Genomic DNA, 23,864 nt, shown 5'->3' on the forward strand with positions numbered 1-23,864 from the left:
ATGATTACAGATTTTAATTTACCGAGAACAAAAAACGAATGTTTGAATTTAATTATTTATAGCTTGTGATTAATATGTTCATTATGAGTTGTTTCAAAAATTATCTTACATTTTTATTGCGTACAATATTTTTCCGCAAATTTCTATTTAAATCCATGTAATCCTAAAAATCACCATGTTGGGACGAAAACAAAGCCTAAAAGGCGAGCCAGTGTTAGCCGATTACGGCCCAGAGGAATCTCTAAATGAAAGTGCCGATATTGAATGGGTAAATAAGGTATGTAAAACGTACTCGTATTTTTTAACATTTATTTGATAGTTTTTCTGTTCAAGTTGTGCTCATTATTTACTGATTGCCTGCATATAGGCTGATTTATTAAAGATATTCTTTAATTGCAGCTATGGGTCAGAAGAATTTTACGTTTTTGTGCTCTTCTTAGTTTGATGTCAGTTTCCTTAAACACACCTAAATCTTTTGAAAAATATCCTTATCTTCAGACAGTTACTTTTGCAGTCGACTGTTGTGTCACACTGTTGTTTACAGCTGAAATGATTGCTAAAATGCATATAAGAGGAATTCTTAAGGTAGATTTTGTATTTTATAGATTGTAATTTTAAATAACATACTTACAATTGTGAATTTGCATGCAACAAATTTATATTGAATAATTTTACTTGAAATTTTTAATAGTTGTAGAAGTAAATAATCATTGTTTTCAGTACTCAAAATATAGAAAAGTGCTTAATTATTATAAAATTGTAATTGCTTGTCAGGGAGATGTTGCATACTTGAAAGATCACTGGTGTCAGTTTGATGCTTCAATGGTATTTTTTCTTTGGGTATCTGTTTTACTCCAAATGTTCGAGCTGACAGGAATTGTGCCTAGATACAGTTACTTAAGTATTTTAAGAGCACCCAGACCCCTTATAATGATTAGATTTTTGAGGGTCTTTCTGAAATTCTCCATGCCAAAATCTAGAATAAATCAAATATTCAAGTAAGTACAACATATTTAAATTATAATTTTTTTTCATTTCATTATGATTAGGTAAAGCTACTAAACTATTTCAACCTTGCAGGAGATCAAGCCAACAAATCTACAATGTGACCTTATTTTTTCTCTTCTTTATGTCATTGTACAGTTTATTGGGTGTGCAATTTTTTGGAGAATTGACCCATCACTGTGTGAGAAATAATACATATCCAAAGTTAGTACAAGTTATTATTAATTTATAGCATGTAGGATAGACATAGAGGACTAAATATATCTTTTAATTTCAAGTAATTTTTATCATTTCAACTTTCTATTGATATTAATTTGAATTTGGTTGTCTGAGTGAATAAATAATATAAAACATTATTAATTATATTTACAGCAAGTTTTCAAATGATATGCAAGTAAATGTTTAAAAAGTAATTATACATAAATATTGTTTTTTTACAATCATACATACTAGAAAGTACACATCAAAATATATACATAACATATATGGTAATCCATAAAGTATCTTTGTGTAATTACAGTGAAATCACTATCAACTCATTGGCTATACCTGATACGTTTTGTTCGCCTGAACCAAATTCAGGGTACCAATGTCCAGCAGGAATGAAATGTATGAAGCTGAATTTGTCAAAATATATAATGGGGTTCAATGGATTTGAAGAATTTGGTATGTGTTGTTATAAACACAATGTTAAATTTAGTTTAATATTAGGTAAACAAAATAATAAAGTCTGTAATCTTTAATTACAGCAACTAGTTTATTTACTGTATATCAAGCATCTTCTCAGGAAGGTTGGGTGTTTATAATGTATAGAGCTATTGATTCATTGCCTGCTTGGAGATCTGCTCTTTATTTTAGGTAAGATATAAATACTTATTGACAATAACTAGTAGTATTAGCAAAAATTTGTGGGTGTTAATAAATGTATATATTTTCAGTACAATGATATTCTTTCTGGCCTGGCTTGTGAAAAATGTGTTCATAGCTGTTATAACTGAAACATTCAATGAAATAAGAGTGCAATTCCAACAAATGTGGGGTGTCAGAAATCCAATTACAAAAGGCAGCACAACACAATTTTTCACTGGAGATGACAATGGATGGAAATTGGTAACAATTGATGAGAACAAACATTCAGGTAAGTATTAATAAACCTTGTTTGATGATATGAAATCAGCTAGTTGTATAAGGATTTTATTGAAAGTATTTGCTATTTAAGAATAACATATAATCCTACCAATACATAGATTAGCCTTCACCAAGGCAAGCATAACACAGGCATCACAACCAAGGAAATGCTGATATACCTACTGAGAACTTTAATCTGTAATAAGCGCAATAGATACAGAAACTGCTACTAAGACCTGCACAGCTGATACTTCCAGAAAAATGAAAATTAACTCCATTTAAATCTAGTTACGCTGATTTTAGAACTTAAACTATTGTAAATTAATGTAATGCAAAGTGATAAGCTGAACTCACGTGAGTTTTCGTCTGAGATTGCCCAACTAGTTCCAAACTCATTTAGGCGCTTAGTCATGAGTTTGTTTGTGCGACGCGGGACGACACACACAGTTTGTGCATGTCGTTAAGTGTGTGCTAAATTTAAACAATATCAGTGTAGTGGTTGAGCTGAACATAGGAAAAAATAAAAACAGTCACATTTTCGCATTTATAATATTGTTACGGATTCACCTTTCTAAGCGAAAAGATGGAGCGATTGGGTACGACAATCGTCCTATAAAAAGGTCGAAACGTCCAACAATTCTGTTTTAGACCAACCCTTAAATTCATTTTATTTGATTGATTAATTGATAAATATTGATATTACTTTATTCTAGGAAGTGCACCCAATGCATTTCATAAAACATTGCGCTCAGCTTACTTTCGACTTCTTGTTATGGGGGTGGTTTTGGCGAATGGAATTATAACAGCAACTATGAATTTCAAGCATGACGATAATCCAAGGGAGTTTTTCTATGAAAAATACTATTATATAGAGGTAATAAGAATAAAAGATATCTTAATAATATAATAGTTATTTAAGATACAATATGTTGCGGGTTTTTTTTCTCAGATTGCATTTACAATTTTCTTGGATTTGGAAGCTTTAATAAAAATATGGTGTCTTGGATGGAAGGGATATTTCAAACATTCTGTTCACAAGTTTGAATTACTTCTGGCTATCGGAACTACAATTCATATAATCCCGCAACTTTATATGTCTGGTTTTACGTATTTTCAGGTAAGAAATACATTTTTATCGTACCTTTAAAAGTCGTATAGTTGAAGTCTACGGCTCAACCTTAGTCTGCTCGCCCAGTACATTAAGTGTAAGTATTCTCGAAAAATAATAGAAGGAAATAAATACAATTTAATAGAAAAAAACCTGAGCCAATTGATCTTTATCTGCTTTTTTTTGGTCAAGTACAATAAATATTCATGATCCTTATCCATTGGAAATTTGGATCTCCTTTTAATTATTTTTGTCCGCTCTTGTGCAGGCGGAGGTTCAGTCTATATTAGCTAGTTTAATTGTAATATTAGTGGATGGTTATGTTTTTCAGGTTCTGCGAGTTGTACGCCTTATCAAAGCATCACCTTTGTTGGAAGGATTTGTATACAAAATCTTTGGGCCAGGGAAGAAATTGGGTAGCCTCATTATATTTACAATGTGTTTGCTGATTATAAGTTCTTCTATTTCCATGCAAATGTTTTGTTTCCTATGTGAATTTACGAAATTCGAGACTTTTCCGGAGGTAAATATTAATGTTTATTATAGAATGAATACTTACTTTATGCTTATTATTTTAACACTTAATTTTGTTGCACTATCCACCAGTACAAAAACTGTTATACTGGAAGGTAGTTGTTAGTATATTTTTTAAGCTAACTTTGTAAATGTTTCTCAAATTTTCAGGCTTTTATGTCTATGTTCCAAATACTGACTCAAGAAGCATGGGTGGAAGTGATGGACGAAACTATGGTGCGGACGAGCCAAACATTGACACCTCTAGTTGCTATTTACTTCATACTTTATCACCTATTTGTTACGCTGGTAATTATTTCAAATTGAGATATTGAACTCTACTCCGACTTCTTTTACCAGTTTACTTGAATTGTTAATTAAATATTTTTTCAAGAATTGGAACTTACCATGTAGATTAGAAATCTATAGTCTGGTATAAACTGTAATCCCAAAAAGTTATACTCCTCACCAAGGATTTTTTCCTATATTTAGATTGTGCTATCGCTATTCGTAGCAGTGATTTTGGATAATTTGGAATTGGACGAAGACATAAAAAAGCTCAAGCAATTAAGATACAGACAACAGAGTGCCGAAATAAAGGAGAGCTTGCCCTTTCGGTTGAGAATATTTGAGAAATTTCCTGATAGCCCACAAATGACTAAGTTGCACAAAGTTCCCGGAGATTTTAATTTACCTAAGGTAAAATATTTAATCATGATTTATTAATACGTTATTTAATCAAACTATGCATTAGATTACCTAAGTTCAATTTAATTTCCCTACCATATTTTGAACTAAATTTAAATTGTTTGACTCACCATCTACCTATATCGTTTTTATGTACAGAGCACACTAACCTACATTCAGTTTACCGAAACGACTTATATCCCGGGAGTTTTCCTTGTTGTTTAAAAACAGTGCTTGAATCTCTACTTATTACCACAAATTTCACTTGGACAGTACCAATCTGTACTTGCATAAAGCCAAAACTTCTTAATTTTGAGAGAAGACTTGCGGCCTGAGTTGAACGGCCATAAGTCGAGAACGACGATGATACTAAATGCGAACTCACTTATCAGGTTCGCGAGTCGTTCATGCGACAATTCGTCTGCGAAGTGGATGGAGACGAGGAAGTGGGTGCGGTGGGAGTGACGGGGACAGTAGCAGTGGGCACGCGCTCACAAGTTGGCGATTTGTCTCGTCGTGCGTTCGAGTACATAGGCGTCGACAAGATCGCCTTCCCATATCGCAAGCGCTGCCTTGTCAAGACGCTGACGGTGGCGCCGCCGTCCCAGCGACCAAGTTCAGCGCTGCGGAGACACGTCGTCGCTTCCATTATCAAGTGATGTGTTAAAATAGTACTTAATAGCAACTTCCAACCTCTCAGAAATTTGTGACTTCGACAACGCAAAATTTTCCGTTTTCTGCAGTACTCTGCGTAAATTCTTCGCGGTGAAAAAAGGTTGCAAGGAAAAATTTTTGTGGCAAATTCTGTTGTGTCTTGGGGAAAAGTAAAAGGCTAAATTCAAAATGCATTTATTTGAAGTAGGCCGGCCTATTATACAAGCGCTTTTGAAACGTCAAGTCAGTCTGATGGTAGTGACTGAGCACCTGTTCGGAAGGCAGATTCTACCGAGATTAATTCTGCATTAGGCAGCCTGGACTTTGTGATTTCATCTTAACTGCCCGAGTTAGTCGTGTTAAATCGATTCAGGCGGAAGATAAGTCGGCACAAATATATAGACAGACCAGAAATTTGTTTGGGTTTTTAAATAATCTTATAACAATATTGTTTAATATTTCTAATATTTTTAAATGGAAAACATGCACTCTAAAATATTGTGTAAAATTGATAATTATTAGCAATTCCAAACAATCCAGTTCGCAGTTAATTTTGTTTATTTCTTATTACGAAAATTATAATTATATATATGGGTAATTCTCATCCCGTTCATATATTTAAAGAAGTAGTATTGAATTTAGTATTTGTAGAATCATAAGCCAAGTCTCTCCTTTTTATCCCTAAGACCCTTGATGACAAGAAAACGATCTTAATTTGGTTTATATTATTTTGTTTAGCATATTATATTATTTTATTTTTGTTTTATTTATTTTCAGGTTGTTAATCATCTGAGATTTGGTTTAAAAGGTATTTCTTTTTTGTTCGATTAATTTTCATTTATTATTTATCATATCCCTTTTGATTAATGAACTTTTCCTCACGACAAACCGAGTTGTAGTGCAAGAATAAGTAATGAATAATTGCAGTGATTCTAACAACCATCGTCGTCTGGTGCTCGGAGATTCGGCAATGTTGGCGACGGGCGGCAAATCCGGTCTAAAACCCCAAGGAACGGTGTCCAGTGCAAAACAGCTGCGAGTCGATCAGAAAAAGTAAGAATTTTTTATGCAGTTTTGCCATAAAATTATCTATCACTCTTTAAAGCTAAAAATACAAATATTGACTGTTTTGTATTAATTAAGGGTGTATAATTATTTTGTCAAGACAAGTGCCCTGGGAATTTATCGCTGATAAACATGGTCACAGAAGCTACTCTACTCTACGTAATGCCGAAAATCTTATAACCGAATGTTTTATAACCGTTTTGCAATCCGTTCCGTTGTGGGTACTAACTTAAATAATAGTGAAATTAAATTTAAATATGCTCTCCGAGGCAGGTGGATCGATACCGCGATTTTACTAACTCTAAGTGTAGGAGGAGGTCGAATCCCAGCACGCACATTTAAAAGTTGTGTGTTTTAAGTAATTAAAAAAATAACACATGCTTTGACGGTGAAGGTTAACATCGTGAGGAAACCTGCATGCCGGCGAGTTCTGCATAATGTTCTCAAAGGTACGGGAGTCCACCAAATCGCACTAGGACAGCGTGGTGGAATTCTCCCACAATGTGAAGAGGCTCTCATTGTGGGAGGAGACCCGTGCTCCGTAGTTGGCCGGTAATGGGTCGATATGATGAAATGTAAACTCCATCTAATTTTATCCGTCTGTTTATGTCCAAAATGTACATGTAAAAAGAACAAAACCTTCAGTTTCTATTTATACATGTAGATTCGGTTCGAGATCCATTCGTCGATCGGTTCGCAGTGGGTCGATCAAACTGAAGCAAACGTACGAACATCTGCTGGAGAACGGCGACATTGGTGCGGCGTCGCGCGTTGTGCCATCGTCGCGTGCCCGCCCACCCTACCTCGATATACGCCTTCTGCAGGCCAAGAGGCAACAGGCAGAGATGAGACGGTAACTCTATGTACTATATGTATTATATCGTCCATGATAAAGTAATTCATAAAACAACATAGATCCATTAGTTTAAATTATATTTCAATTTTATAAAACTATGTTAGTATCTTAATCATTAAAATGGATTGACGCGAGTGCTGATGCTGCTTAGCCGGACTCATCTATACTAATATTATTAAGGGGAAAGATTCTTTTTTTTGTTTGTTTGGACTGAATAGGCTTTGAAATTACTGGACAGATTTTATCAATTTATTTACCAATAGAAAATTAAATTATCATGAAGTAGCATAAGCTATATGTAATTTTTGTAAAATTAGAGATCTTTATTGTTTTTTGCAATAACGTGAACCAAGTTACGTAACAAGTGGCAAATATTTGCCTATAAAATTCATTATTGCGCTGAGAAAACTTTTGGTGATACATGCAAATTATGTGCTTTTGTGGCTTTTTAAGGAACTTATGACATTCCAATATTTAATACAACATTCGTGCTGCTGCCCATGATAAATATGTTTTTTTCTATGAAGGAACCAACGGGAAGAAGACTTACGTGAAAATCACCCGTTATTCGATACCCCGCTTCTCATAGTTCCGAGGGAATCACGCTTCCGCAAAATATGTCGTGCTATCGTGGATGCAAGATATGACGCACGCTTAAGGGACCCTGTGACTGGAAACGAAAGAAAAGTCCATTATAAAAGTTTCCAGTAAGTGATTCACGAAGTCAGCCGTTTATATTATAACTAATTGGATATTATATTTTTGTTATTCTTTGCAGCAACTTTCTAGGGCTTGTCACGTACTTAGACTGGGTAATGATTATGGTTACCACACTGTCGTGTCTTTCAATGATGTTTGAAACACCCACGTATCGTGTTATGGAAAATTTTGTACTACAGGTATGAAAATTTTATGGCTGAGTTTTTTTTTATAAATGAAAACATATTTAAAATTATTTTATTATTTTTTAGATTGCAGAATATGGATTTGTGGTTTTCATGAGTCTTGAATTGGCACTAAAGATATTGGCGGATGGATTATTCTTTACCCCTAAAGCTTACCTCAAAGACGCTGCTGCTGTGTTGGATGTTTTCATTTATATAGTAAGTCAAAATGTAACACACCGAAATAGTACTAAAAATAGAGATAATAGTAAATTATTTGTGTAATAATACTTCGACTGTTGACTACCTACTAGCCTGTGGTTCAAATATTTGGAGGATGCTGATTTAAAGTGGCATAAAACTATATGTCATAACGCGATAGACAATTATGTTGATGATTAAATGGCATGATTGCTGAAGAAAAAACGAGCACGTAATCCTCAGACTCAACAAATGTATGAAAAAGTACTTATGACAACATCCATCCACCATGTCCTTCTATATTTTTTTTGGAATTTCACTGCTGGACTTCAGGCCTCCCCAAACGGTAGGGTTTGCCCATGATTACCACCTAGAGCAGACATGTTGGTGATAGCAGTATAGGATAGTAGCACAGAGGCTGTTGCTGGCTGTTCTCTGTTGTATTCTCGTAGTCGCCTTATACGACAACCGCAGCTAGAACAACCGCGGTTTGGTGACAACTGTATTCTTATCTGACGTCACCACGCGGCACAAAACATAGCAACAAGTGGAGACATAACATTTCATTTCATTCATAACATTCATAATCATTTATTTGCAAAAAACATGTCAAATTATAGATGTTACAAAAAGTTATACAGAACTATGTTTAGCCCATTTAAAGGCATGCAAATCTTAACTTAAAAATAATTAATAACATTCAGAATTTGATTAATTACAATTAATTTCATTAAAGTAGTTAAGTAATTATATAAATTACAATTAACATTTAATTAGTTATGTTTTATTTGAATTAGCTTAGTTTATTTTGTTTATGAACTGTAGCAAAATATGACAGATTTTCATATGAAAACAAATTCATTATGAAATAAATTAATTAATAAATATTCTACATAAATCATATAAAATATATAAAATGCATATGTAATGTAATGTATTCGGTATTAATATGTCAGTAAATTTTTATGTCAAATAGTAAAATCATTATAAAATATTAATTAGTATAAAATTTCATTCAATAAATTATATAAAGTCTATTAAAAAAAAATCACTTACAGAGTAAAAACACTTACTACACTTACTACACATAGACAGTACTCAGTAACTTAAATATCGTCAACCAATGTAATCTAATGATGCTGAATTCAAAACGTATCGTGGTGCAGGTGTCGCTAACCTTTCTGTGTTGGATGCCCGTGCGTGTGCCACCCGGATCGGCGGCGCAGATGCTCATGATTCTGCGCTGCGTTCGCCCGTTGCGCATCTTCACGCTCGTGCCGCATATGCGCAAGGTCGTCTACGAGCTTTGCCGCGGCTTCAAGGAGATCCTGTTGGTACGTCTCGGAAACACGAAGAATAATCGCCCATTAAAGAGTCGTTTTAACTAAGACACATTCCCTTAGAAAGTATTATTAAACATTTAAAATTATACTGATTCTTACACATTCGTCTCTGCGTCAGTGGCGCCGCACCCTTACTCATCTCTAATTTGACAATACTAAATTATGTTATCTTGTATCTAAAAAAAAAACTTTTATGGTTTGTGTTATAAAGCCCGAATCTTTTACAGTAAACGGTTATTAACATAGCCAACTTGTGTTTCAGGTATCAACGCTTTTAATTTTGCTGATGTTTGTGTTTGCAAGCTATGGCGTTCAGTTGTATGGAGGAAGGTAAAGAATAATATTTATATAAACTATGAAACAAAGATATTTTTAATTTTTTGAGACTTTCATAATTGAGAAATGTGAGCCAAAGAAGTACATCCAAATTTGATAATATAATTTCCTTTGTAAACAATCATAGGAAATGATTGACTTTTTTATGCAGTGAGAGTACTAATTAGATTCAATGCCTTTGACTAAAATTCTATCTCTTATATATTGTATAAAATAACAAACACCCATAACTTTTTCACGAATTTTTAAATACATCGTTAAGATTAAACAATAAAATCTTTTATAATTATTGAATTAATCGATATCATTATTCGTTGTATCTTATTTTTAGTTATTAAAAATGTTAAACATCAAAGTATCGTTTGATGTGCAGATTGGCTCGTTGCAACGATCCAACGATTACACGACGCGAGGATTGCGTTGGCGTATTCATGAGGCGTGTGTTCGTTACCAAGATGAAGCTGCGTCCAGGGCCCAACGAAACCTTTCCGTCTATGCTCGTGCCGAGAGTTTGGTACGTAGGTCCAGTGGATGCTTATCTTCTTTCTTTACATTTCGAGTTAAACGATATTTGGCCTTACACCATCCGTACCGTTTTGTCCCTATGCAGAGGTGGATTTTTTGTCTATTATATCTATTACATCCTAGTTTTTGTTATCTCCTGTTCGAAGTCAGACACCTTATTTGCCTCAACAAGACACGTTTTCATTTGCCTGAATAGTCTGTATGACACTCAGTGGCGTGCATAGAGGGTATGCAGATGATAAAAAGCTAAGAAAATCTCCAGTATGAGTTATAAATACTTGAGGGTAGGCTGTTTATAACTCTTACAATGCCTATCCTTAAGTTTTTTATAACTCTTACTGGAGATTTTCTTCATTTTATATCAACTGCATACCCTCTGTATACCCTCTATGCACGCCGCTGAATTGACACTAAGGATAAAGAGGGATAATTACAAGTTTAAGATGTATTTTGGGTTCTAATCTTGGTCAAAGGAGCAAATTGGAGACAATAAAGTTATTTCTTATACAGTTCGAAAGCATATAGGTCTGACCATATATGCATTCGAACTGAAAATTTCATGTCTATCGTACAAGATTTTTTCATGATAAATACAATTAGAAACTAATGTTTTAATATGATTTGTCATCAAATTTCAGGGCCAATCCAAAGCGTTTCAACTTCGATAACATCGGTGACGCACTCTTAACCCTGTTCGAAGTGCTCTCTTTCAAGGGTTGGTTAGATGTTCGAGATGTATTGATAAAAGCTTTGGGTCCCGTAAGTTCTTTTCCATAATAACAAACTCACATACTACCACTCACTCTGACACTCTCATACAGACATACTCTAAAGTTAGTCTTGCCATTTTTGTTTTTCGCTAAAGACTATTCATTTCCGTAAGTGATCTGACGTTTATACATCTATTATCAATAACGTAATCTCGCATACTCGTTATCTTAAATTATACATTAATTTCAGGTACATGCAATATACATTCATGTATACATATTCTTGGGTTGTATGATTGGACTGACCCTGTTTGTTGGCGTTGTGATTGCAAACTATTCAGAAAATAAAGGAACTGCATTGCTAACTGTTGATCAGAGGAGATGGTAAGACACTCGTTTTAAATAACTTGAATTGATTGAAATAATTCTGTAGGTAACATGAAAAAAATACGTTATTGAAATTATAAAACGAACTCAAGTGAAATACACGTTAGTAAATAATATTTAAAAGTGTCTTCCTATATTATTCAAATGAATTTGTATATTTTATAGGTGTGACTTAAAGAAAAGATTGAAAATCGCTCAGCCTTTACACCTTCCTCCTCGACCCGATGGCAGAAAAGTGCGTGCGTTTGCTTATGACGTCACACAAAACTTGTCATTTAAAAGAGTAATCGCTATCGTCGTACTTATCAACAGCGGCTTATTGGCAGTGACGGTATGTTTATGAATACTAAACTTCTTGTATAATAACATTATATTCATTATTTTCTTAACAGTATTTATTATTGTACTGCAATATTTTTTTAAATTATTTTTTAATATAATACATACAAAATAAAATCCCTAAAATTTTACAAAAAATACTAACGTAAAAAAACTATAACTGGAAAACTAAGTCGTGGAATATATTGGTAGCCCTAGCCATGTTCTACCTTGTCTGCCTCTTTGTTCTAGTGCTTAACATGTCCTGAATTCGATCCCCGAGTCAAGCCAATTAATTGTATTGGTGTTTTGTATCACAAAATTATTAGTATCGGCTCGGAGTTTGAAAATTGGCGGTGATTCACCCCCGTGCCCCGGAGAGCACCTTAAACAGTCGGTCCTGCGAGTGATCCCTTTCCGATCGTGTCGGATCTGCCGTCCCATCGACCTATAAGAGTGAGGGTCCAGAGAGTGCACCTGTATTTAAGCACACATTTGGGCACTATAATATCATCCGCGCTGCTGGAAAATCCTTCTATAGAACTAACTAAGTAACTTGGGCGCAATCGGTCAGAAAAAAACTGTGTTTGCGTGTGTGTGCTTTTTACCTCTTAACTTCAGCTTGGCAGTATTTTTGGAACATCCTGTATAAGCTTTTCTATCCTGGCTTTACACAGATTAGCCAATGTCAGGTGTTAAGGGAAACATAAAATATAAAACATCAGGAGTCAGTTGACTGACAAAAGGGGCGGGAAACTTCGCACACGGCGGACGCGGCCCCCGAACCATTTCCCCAAATCTACCGCAAACTTGCAAAGTTCTGGTGCTGTCTATATTGCACATACCGCAGTATCAGCGCCATTCCCACAGTAGCTAGCCGCCTCCATAGGCAAGTTCATCAAAATATTGTATCCAAAATTTTTAACTTTTATAATATTTTAAAATAACTCACCCATACAAATAACCGACCACATAACTATGAGAACGACAACACTACAAAATGCGCAATACAAACAACACCAATCCTCCCCAAAACGAGTTCACATGAAATTCAAAGAAAAATCTGAAAAAACCGCGACCGCACGAAGCTTTCCGCCTTTTTTTCTTTATAAGCTGTATAAGAGTTTTTTTTTAAATCAGTGGTCGCGGCACTCTTCGAACACCGCCCGTCTAGCTCTGACGTCGGCGCTGCTGACATTAGTGTTCGTGGTGGAGGTGCTGCTAAAGACCGTCGCGTTCACGCCGCGCGGCTACTGGCAGAGCCGCCGAAACCGCTACGATCTACTCGTCACCGTCGCTGGGTGCATCTGGATATTCATGCACTTCACTCTCCAAGTACTAATTTATACTTATTACAGTGTTTATTACTGTTTCACCACTAAGAAATGTATTCAGTTCTCCAGCAATACAAAATGGCGACAATGATGAGGCCCTAGTCCAGCAGTGGACTGATATATGATCAGCCCGATCATGTTTACCTTTGTAGTTACCTACATACCTTTATATGTTATTCCTGTCCATTGGTGCGTTGGACAGGAATAAATGTAGTCTATCTAGAATTAGAAGATATACATAAAACTTTTGTAATATTATTATGTTTTTTTATGATTTATCAGTTACTTAGGGAATATTACACGGAACGACCAGCAGCACGATTAGCATTGGCAGGAGATAATTATCTCCCCGAGGAAAGGATAAAAATTATATTCTCCCCTCAGCTTTATCAACTCGCAGAGAACTGGCGCACAACTGGAAACAATATCCAAATAATATATATTGACGGCCGATTGGCGCAATGGGCAGCGACCCTGGTTTCTGGGTAAAAGGCCGTGGGTTCGATTCCCACAACTGGAAAATGTTTATGTGATGAACAGGAATGTTTTTCAGTGTCTGGGTGTTTATATGTATTTTATATGTATTTATCTATGTTATTCATAAAAAAAAAAAATATTCATCAGTCATCTTAGCATCCATAACACAAGCTACGCTTTCTTTGTGGCTAGATGGCGGTGTGTGTGTTTTCGTAGTATATTTATTTATTTATATATGTGTTATAATAACCAGGTGTAAACCTCTCCTATTCCATGTTCCTGCGCTTTAGCAGGTGGACCTGTTAATTGTATCCCTTGTCTGGGGATACAATTTTTGTCTCCTGCCTGTCCTAGCCCTGCTGTCCTCTGTGCTACGACAACCATCTTATGAGATCACCAACCTGTCTGATCCAGCAGTAGATTGTTATAAGCTATTGACGATGCTCGTATTTACATATTTGCATATACGTTGTAAAAAGCAGTGATAGTTGGCCTGGTAACCTAGTTCCATCCGCTGCCCGCGACTCTTTTGAGTTATGTGCGTAACTTTTTTGAGTTTTGTGCGTTTTTAATGCAATCAAAATGTCACTTGCTTTAACGATGAAGGCACACATCGTGAGGAAACCCGCTTGCTTGAAAGTTCTCCATAATATTCTAAAAGGCGTTTCCATTAATGTGATAGATGAGAGGAACGACGATTTGGAATAATTATATACAAATCCACATAGCTCGGAGAACCGATGGACGTTGGGGTTCCAAGGTGTTGGAGTGGCAACCCCACACCGGTAAACGTAGCGTTGGTCCGCCGCAGGATACAAGCGGCCCACAATCGTGGAGTTTGGAACGCCCTACAAAAGACCTTTGTCCAGCAGTGGACGTCAATCGGTTGATTTGATGATGATGATGATGTACAAATCCCAGCTTCTTACACTATTACGGGGACGATGGGACTAGAACCTTTTTAGCAAACATCCTTAGACTATCTTATTCATATTTCTGTTCATTTTCTCTGTAGTTTACGTACAATAAAAATATATAAGATTCATTAATTTTTTTTCAGAACGATCTGTCATACTTCGTTGGGTTCATGGTAGTGATACTACGGTTCTTCACGATTACTGGCAAGCACACGACACTCAAGATGTTGATGCTCACAGTCGGTGTAAGCGTCTGCAAGAGCTTCTTCATCATATTCGGCATGTTCTTACTGGTTTTCTTCTACGCACTGGCAGGCACAATTGTGTTTGGAAACGTTAAATATGGGGAAGGTATCGGAAGGTAACTTGACTATGTTTCAAAAATTATACCAATATAGTATAAGTTCATGTTACAGAATCTGGATTTAAAAGTTACTAAAGTTGTAATCAAATTCAGTATAAGGAATAGCGGAACAACAAAGCTTACTAATATCATCTCAAGTGGTGCCATCATTAAGATGATGATAAAAAGTCCACTTTGAATATAGCTCGAAACCGCTAAATATGCTCCATTTTACATTGTAGGCCTACAAGTTAATTTTATACTTATAATGAAGCGAAAGAAATTTTGTTACTTCTTTGTAAGCCTAATCCATGAAGAAAGCTAAAGGCTATTTAATATAAAGCAACGTCCATAAAGAGCCGAGCAAATTCAAAAAGAACTTAGGTTCGCACTCCACTTTCACTTGATAACTCCTTTCCACCGAGTGCCTATCATTGCCATTTTTTTTAATAAAGCCACCCTGAACGTTTACTAATTTTCTGGAATAAATCGATGCACTTGTCTAAAATGTACATACGACTAATGTTAACAGTCAGTAAAGAGCAATAAGACCTATTGCCACTTTACTGACTGTTTTATTAAGTTGCATGTAACAATCATTGCTTGCAAAAAGTGGATTGTATTATTAAGTTACAAGCTCTTGCCCGCGAGTCCGTCCGCGTTTAGTTTGGGTTTTAAAAACTCCTTCAGTAATCCTCTATTTTCCCTATGACCGTCTCAAGGATGCAAACTATTTCTATGCAGAATTTCACCCAAGATAAAAGCGGTCAAGCCATGACAAGCTGACAAATGTTTTTATTAAATCCTCTAGCTAATTTTTACCAACGGCTTTACCATGATAAATATTATTTATTATTGTCCATCTGCAGGATGCAAGCTACATGTGTCCCAAATTTCTTCGTGATAGGTTCAACGGTTGCGCCGAATATAGGTAACAAACAAATAAAGAAATATATTTTTGCATTTACATTAGAAATATATAGTTAATTGAATTTTAAATGCGACCATCTCCGATAAAATGCGAAAATGAGAACACACTCCAACATGATGTTTAGTTATGTTTGTGGTCTCTTAACTTGTCCTCACAGTGTTCGATATTTCAGTGCAAAGATAGGACGGGTAGATCAGTCATATAAGGGCACGCGAACGAAACCCTTTTAACAATGCTGCGACTTGTAGTAAGCGTAGCCAAATCGGCAAGGGATTATCACATTACATTGTTTGATTTGCTATTTCAGGCGCGCGAACTTCAACTCGCCGATCCACAGTGTGGCGATGTTATTCCGCATAGTCACAGGGGAGGACTGGAACAAGATCATGCACGATTGCATGGTTGCGCCGCCCTACTGCACACCCGCGGATAACTACTGGGAGACAGACTGCGGAAACTTCACCGCCTCGCTTGCGTACTTCTGTACCTTCTACGTGATTATCACATACATCGTGCTGAACTTGCTTGTGGGTAAGAGAAGTTCCAAGCAGTGTTTCGTATAGTTACAGGCGAAATTAGGATCTAGGTTACACGCGTAGTGACGCTATTGTACTGCATTTCTGCGGACAACTAATAGGTGCCTATTAGTTGTCCGCAGAAATGCAGATATCCTGCTCAACTTGCGTGTAGGTAAGTCTTAGAAGTTCCAAGCGACATGTTTTTGGTATTCACAGGCGAATTAAGGTACTAGGTCGCACGCCTGCGTGGCGGCGCTATCCTATTGCATTTCCGCGGAAATATGTGAAAGATTGCGAAACACCCCCGGTGGCTTGCGTAATTTGCTACATCGTGCTAAAAGTATTTGTGGGTACGGTACCTTCCAAGCGATATATTTCCGGTCCCAGGGGGTTATGTGTCCAGTTAAAGGGGAATACAGGAACTATAGTCGTAAAAATATAATAGGCCCGTTTTGACATTTGTGCAAGACCATAGAATGTAACTTGGAATGAAACTGAAAGAAACAATAAAATAAAAATCAATTACATACAGTGTTTTAAAAAATACGTAAATTTTTTTGCGACGTTAAATAATATGAAAGAATATATCGCGAGTATTCTTTTTGCGCTTACTTTATCGTAGCATGCAATTTATAATTGTTGCGAAACGTTCCGAAAACAGTTACGTTCTTAGTCTTTTTTTTTTTTATACTAGAGCTGTAACCATTTTTTTACTGAATATCGAAATTAAATATTGTGTAGTAATCTTTACTGCAAAGAATGAGCTTGGTTCTCAAAATGGGTTCTAAATAATGAGTCTGGGTTGATGTATCTGACCAAACGGCACATGACTGAAGCGTCCCCGCGCGCACTGCGCAGTTTTTCGTTCCTCATCTTGTAAAGTTGACTGTGCGCTCGTTTAAGTTTGATATATATTGTTTACTATTACGTTAACTATGGCTCTTCTATTTTGGACATTAATTTAAACATAGTGATTTGACTCGATTTTTGTGTTTGTTGTTATATAGTACTAACTCTGTTTCAACATGTTGAAAAGTGGACGTATAATCAACAGCCAGTCACGCGTATTGGTTGTGAAGTTAAAGGAATACTTTGAACGAACGAACACTTTACAATACATAATAATATCAATCAAGTACTGATAAAAACTTGAATTGATTTATCGTGAGTATCGAGTCCCGAGTCTTATGGTCCATAACTAGTTACGTCGCGATGACAAATGTCAAAACGGGCCTATTACATTTTTACGACTATAGGTCATAGATAATGGCGCTGTTCTACGACGGTGGGAACTTCCGTCCGCTTGGGTACTTCTGCATCTTCTACGTTACCTTAATCGTGCTCAACTTGCTTTTAGGCAAGTCTTAAGAAGTTCTTAAGACTTGCCTAAAAGCTAAGCTAAGCTAAGTAATATTCTTTGCATAGTCACAGAGGAATACAAGAAGTAGGCCTTGCACGACTGGTTAGTGGCGCAGTACTGTATATTTGTTTCAATAAAATTAGTGCAGTTGACTATTTTTTACCCACATTGAAATAAGACTTTATAGTCTAACGGAAATTCGATTTCCCTTTATTATAATTACTTCTTAAGTCCATTTTCAATATTATTAATTATGAAAATTTTTGCAGCTATCATCATGGAAAACTTTTCATTATTCTACTCAAATGAAGAAGATGCTCTTTTGTCGTACGCCGATATAAGGAATTTCCAAAATACTTGGAATATAGTTGATGTACATCAAAAGGGAGTTATCCCGGTTCGAAAGGTAAGCTCCAACTTTCATACAAGAATATCAATTGACTATAATTTTATGTATATTATTCTAATAGAAATTTATCGCTGTTTTAGGTGAAATTCATATTGCGTTTGTTAAAAGGCCGCTTGGAGTGTGACACGCATAAGGAACGACTTTTGTTCAAGTACATGTGCTATGAACTGGAAAGATTACATAATGGCGAAGACGTGACGTTCCATGATGTTATCAAGTAAGTAACAGTAAACGCGTATTATGGTACATATGTGTGCGAACTTCTTGAAGAGCTAACTCAAAAGCCACGTGAAATCGTATATACGGGTTCCATGCGTTATAAGAGTGTTTGTACCTTAATCTTATTCAATTCCTTTTCTATTAATTTTCGTGTTTTGTGAAAATATTAAAAATTTCATTAGCAAAATCGATTGAGTGCATCCCTGAAGGAAAAGGGTGCATTAAGTTTTACCGTATACTACTTTTGTCTATGTAACTGTGTCTGGTCATCGTAAGGCTTCACCTCCATTTATGCGAGTATCGCGACTAATTCTGAACTCCTCATGATGTAATCGCCGTGAAGAGATGGCCTTTTTGATTAACATAGTGTTTGGTAGCATGGCGAGTCGCCGAGATATATTTACTCTTAGAGACACAGCCGATATCCAGAACGCATATCATTTATATGTCCTGTAAGTCATGAAACATAAGGAAGTATTAATAATGCAAAACTGCATTGAAAACTGCTCTTAAACACTATGATGCCACATTTTCCTTTCTTTTTAGTATGCTTTCGTATCGCACAGTCGATATCCGGAAATCTTTGCAAATGGAGGAATTGTTAGCACGCGAAGAATTCGAGTTTCTAATTGAAGAGGAGGTTGCAAAGCAAACAATACGCACTTGGCTCGAAGGATGCCTCAAGAAGATCCGCGCTAACAGCAGTGTGAGTCTTACTTTAACACTTCGATACTGTAAATGTATCCCTGTGGAATTCATTACCTGAACATATTAGAGACAGCCAAACGTACACTCATTAAAATTATATTAAAATTAAAATTTAAAGCAAAGGGTCCATACATACCATTATCATGCACCCACAATCCACATACATAATTGTCATAGTAATGACAGTAAATTTAAATGAATTCAAATTTTGTTAAGAATTAACGTGAAGATTCTTATTCTGCATTTCTATTACATAAAAACGAACTCTGTTCACTGTTAATTCAATTGATTTACAATGATTTCAATCATGTTTAAATTTGATTTTTTTCACATATTTTTTTAGTTTAAGGTAAATTAAACATTGTAATCATACTTATATTTTCATTAGAGATATACAGAGAACATTATTTGCAGACTAACCGAGTATTGAGCTTTACTTTGTTTCATCTTAGAGAATCGAAAATAGGTTTACACAGGCAAATGAATTCCCGGGCTGCTAGCGAGCGGTCACTCTGCTCCTGCATCCAGTGTCCTTTATGCAAGTTTAGTATGTCTCGTATACAAGTCGCAAGAGTTTTTTATGCAAGTTTAGTACGTCTCGTATACAGGAAGCTATTGAAAGTATTGAAGAAAAACATCGTGGGAAAATCTGCATGCCTGAGAGTTCTGCCAATCCGGCCAGCGTGATTGTACTGCAGCCTTGGCATTTTGATGTGATTGGTTGATAGTAGTGATGATCATAAAGTTTATGTTACTATAAATGACAAACTTTGTTTTACAGAAGCAACAAACAAGTCTAATAGCAGGTCTCAGAAAAACAAACGAACAACCTGTAGAGTTAAGCAGCGAGAAGGAAAAGGAGAAACAGGATGCCGAGGCACAGGTTACTAACCACCATATGTACTAGAGATATCTTTTTACATATATACAATTGCTCGGGACTTAAATATACAACGTGTAACAGAATTTCGAAATAATATCGAAGGATGCAACAGTAAATTTACTAAGGAATCACTCGGTGAATTATATTATATCAAAAGAAGCATATATTTTTCCTTACAAACGAATTCAAAACTTTCTAATTGTTTACTTACGTAGTTACCACCCTATTGGAGATTAAAGACCGAAACGCGCATAGTACCTACGCTACGCGACGCGTACCTAATATAGTGATAGGAGTCACATTTGATTTAAATTTTGCATGTGAGTTTTGGAATGTATCTGATTTCTTTTAGTAAAAACAATGGCAGTGGTTTACCCAAAAACTTTTAAGTTTTCGGTTTCACAGATAAGCCTCAGAGACAGTACATAATGTACCTCTAAAGCCTGTCTAGTATTATTTAGGTATTCATTTACACGTTGTATATGCTCCCGTATATAAATGTATCCTTATCTTTCTACTAAAAAAAAATGATAGTTTAAACCAAGAGGGCCCTTTAACCTGTAGTTACTTACGACGTGTCCACGTAAATTCTTACTAACTTTATTAAACTTTCGCAGCAGGCAGCCGCTAATACTGGTCGCACTGAAATTACAGAATCTACATCGCAACCAATTATGTCAAGTAAGTCATGTTTAATAATACATATAGACCATCAACCTACTACCGGCCCACTACAGGACACGGATCTGCTCTCAGAAGAATGTAGGCCTAGTCCACGAAGCTAGCGAAGTGCGGATTGGTAGACTTCACACGCCCTTGACAGAGAAAATTATGGAGAACTCTGTCATGCAGGTTACCTCACGATGTTTTCCTTCACCGTTGAAGCAAGTGATATTTTAATTGCTTAAAAATAAAAAGCTCAACACACAGAGATCTAACCACTATCTTTCAATGTTATTACTTTTTTGGAAACTCATTTGGGATGCTGTAGATTTCTAAAAAGCATGCCATAAGTTCCGCATATTTATTGATTAAGTTAAGAAGTATTTTGGATGTGTCAAAATCATATAAGGCACGACGTCCACTGCTAGTCATTTGTAGAGATTACCACTCGCTAAGGTTTCTGCCGCTTGTATCCAGCAACTCCCTGCAACTCGTTTTATTTTGGATGTATGAGGTTTCTTAAACGCATGCCAATTATATGTCGATATATATGAAAAAGATAATTGCACTTATCTACGGCTCGCCTTCCCTAAGATCCCTCAATGAGTGCAAATCGTTTACTTCTACAACTATTTATCCTTAATAATTTCTCTGTAAACATGAGGTTGTTTGTTATAAAAAAATACTAAACTAATAGTATTTATGATGCATATGTAAACAAATTTTTTTATTAGAATGATATTGAGTGCTTGAAAGATACTGAAGACAAAATTGTTGATAAGATAAGCCCAATTTTCAAATGCTTTCCAGTTGTTACATCATCGCTGGACACTCAACCGAAGCGCTCATCCGGTAAAGGCCAATTTAAAAGATCGGGACTGCCTTCAGTAACGATACCGAGGTAAAGATTTATATACTAAATCTATGTTTATATTAATTATATTAATTATATTAAAATGTATAGATCCTTTGAACCATGATCTAAAATGTAACATTTTACAGGAGAGCATTTAACAACATTAAAAAACGAAAAGGATAGTTATTTGACGTCACTTTTTCTCTACGCCAATTTATCCTTGCGTCTTCGAGAAATGTCTTTTTCTTTATTAATTAAATTTATAATTAACTAATAAATCGCTATTTAGTTAAGTCATCCTTGTCCTAAATGAGCGGTATATTTATGTTATCAAAATGTAAGTGACTGTCTGATTAAGTTCGCCCTCCACCTTTCTACGGTCGAATTGCGAGGCACCGATATTTGTAGTTGGAATAACATCAGCGTGAAATATTAAACTTTTGATTTAGAGCTTTGCTTTCTCCTTTCTAACCCGCAAAGATCTGCAATGCTCTTCCGGCTTCCGTTATCCCCGCAACCTATAATTTGGGTTATTTCAAATCAAAAGCGAATAAGCACAAAATTTAGAACATAAATAATCCTCATTCAGCTATTATTGCATAACACTCCACGCAGGTCTCTTACCAGTAAAAAAATGTTTATGGACACCTGCTTTATATTTTGCAGACCTGAGAGTCCTGTTAAGAAATACTTACAGCCAACGTTGAGCGACCCACACCCGACTCTTAACAAAAAACCAACAACACGTAAGTATCCATAGTTACAATTTAAATGTTTTTTTTTTTACTCCATATTGCTTACTGACCCTTATGACTAGTCTAGACAGATGATCTGCATTATAGTCTGTTTAAAGAATTCCAATACTTTCACTGCGAAGTTTGTTTTAAAAATACTAAACATATAAAAAGTGTCAAAAAATTGAGATAGTTGGAAAATCCAAAAGTGCACGCCTCATAATCTCATTTATTACAATAAAGTTGAGATTATTGGTAAATAATAATTATAATACATCTAATTATACCGTAAAAAGTAATAGGTGAAAAGTATTAGGTTTTGAAAAGTAATATTCCTCAAAATACTGAACCCTATAAAAAAACTCACTCAACTCGATTAGTATTTCGCTCGTTATCGTGACCACATACAGACACACGGACGTCCAAGACAGAATTTTTTTAAACAATTTTATTAGTTTAAATAATAAAAAGAGATTGAAAAATATCATGAGTGATAAAAATAGTGCTTTTTCGAAACATTTGCCTATTTATATTCACTTATAAAAGCAATAAAGAAAAAAGTGACATTTTAAGTTGGAGAATCACTCGGTGTGCGTAAACTGACAGTAATACTCACCTCAACGCTTCGCTTATGAGGCGTGCAATATACTACAAAATATAAGCTGTACAGTTACACTTGTGTTTAAGAACACTTAAACTTGCGGTTTGCTACCGATCGAAACTGCAACTAAATCTTACATAAACGGAATCGTGGGCGGCATTTTTTTGTCGGTAGGGTGGTAACTAGTCATAGCTAAGTCTCCCACCAGCCCAGAGCGAATTTCACAAATTATTGAATCCAAATTGCAATACCATGCCGGAGATCGATCGAAATTGGCTGCAACCACCATGGGGTGATAACACTGGGGTTTTATATAGAAATTTGTGTTCAGCAGCGGCAGGCACGGCCAGCGCGACAACGAAGAGCAACCGTGCGCACGCGCAGCATAACAGTGCGGGCGCGCCGCACGCAGCGCTTCACGACGTGCACTCGTGGTGGGGCGCACGCCTCGTCGAGAACGTCCATTAGCCGCTACCCTTCTGGACTATAGAACGAAACAACAAAGTAATGAATTTACAAAATAAACTAGCCATTTGCGAGACGGACTCGCGCACGAAGGGTTCCGTACCATGATCAATTAACATTGCAAAAAAAGTGATGTCTTATTTCTTATGTCTATTTTAATTTAACTATTCATTTGTACAACGTGTTAATCGATATAATATTCCACAGGCTTAAGAGGTACATTATGTCTGTCTCTGAGATAAGTCATCTGTGAAACCGAAAACCTAATAGTTTTTGAGTAAACCACCGAGCTATTTTTAACTGAAAGAAATCAGTAACAGCTTAAACATCACATGCAAAATTAAAATTAATTGGAGTCACTTCAGTAACTAAGGTACGCGTCGCGTAGCGTAAGTTTTATGCGCGTGTCAGTCTTGACTCTTCAATAGGTTTGTCATAAGTAAACACTTAGAATGTTTTGAATTCGATTGTATGGCTTCCTTTGATTTAATATTTTAACAGGCGATTCCTTATGAAACGTACTTATGCATCCTTTAAATTTATTTCGCATATTCTGTATGTACTTCAAGTGCCTGATGCCGATATCAATATCGAGCAAAATCGAGCACAAAAAAAACTCGTTTGCTGTATGGCATACCCCTTAAATATTCATCTATATCATCTGTGAAGATTTTAAGTCTCTAACTATCACGGTTCCTGCCTAATGACAGAGGGGCAGACATAAAT

The 23,864-nt window shown here is 35.7% G+C and overlaps 1 protein-coding gene across 6 annotated transcripts; it reads left to right on the forward strand.

The window, feature by feature from the left end:
* Nucleotides 1-17: 17 nt before the first annotated feature.
* On the forward strand, nucleotides 18-23,415 carry LOC120637251 (sodium leak channel non-selective protein). 6 transcript variants are annotated; one of them, XM_039908987.1, is made up of 35 exons: nucleotides 18-277; nucleotides 400-585; nucleotides 721-998; nucleotides 1,081-1,209; nucleotides 1,526-1,671; nucleotides 1,755-1,863; nucleotides 1,944-2,143; nucleotides 2,847-3,007; nucleotides 3,083-3,250; nucleotides 3,573-3,764; nucleotides 3,926-4,063; nucleotides 4,247-4,453; nucleotides 4,834-5,096; nucleotides 6,023-6,148; nucleotides 6,825-7,013; nucleotides 7,544-7,723; nucleotides 7,795-7,915; nucleotides 7,988-8,119; nucleotides 9,268-9,435; nucleotides 9,707-9,774; nucleotides 10,154-10,294; nucleotides 10,944-11,064; nucleotides 11,266-11,399; nucleotides 11,568-11,733; nucleotides 12,861-13,055; nucleotides 14,592-14,809; nucleotides 16,030-16,253; nucleotides 17,870-18,006; nucleotides 18,090-18,226; nucleotides 18,775-18,934; nucleotides 19,718-19,819; nucleotides 20,437-20,500; nucleotides 21,293-21,383; nucleotides 22,005-22,084; nucleotides 23,005-23,415. In XM_039908987.1, the coding sequence occupies exons 1-35, from the start codon at nucleotides 176-178 to the stop codon at nucleotides 23,139-23,141; spliced, it is 5,370 nt and encodes a 1,789-aa protein (XP_039764921.1). In that variant the 5' UTR covers nucleotides 18-175; the 3' UTR covers nucleotides 23,142-23,415. The 6 variants fall into 6 exon arrangements, with proteins under 6 accessions (XP_039764921.1, XP_039764922.1, XP_039764923.1 ...); XM_039908988.1 differs by having other exon boundaries at nucleotides 23,008-23,415; XM_039908989.1 differs by having other exon boundaries at nucleotides 20,440-20,500.
* Nucleotides 23,416-23,864: the final 449 nt, after the last annotated feature.

Source organism: Pararge aegeria, chromosome 3 (genome assembly GCF_905163445.1).
Source record: "Pararge aegeria chromosome 3, ilParAegt1.1, whole genome shotgun sequence".
Lineage (NCBI taxonomy): Eukaryota > Metazoa > Arthropoda > Insecta > Lepidoptera > Nymphalidae > Pararge > Pararge aegeria.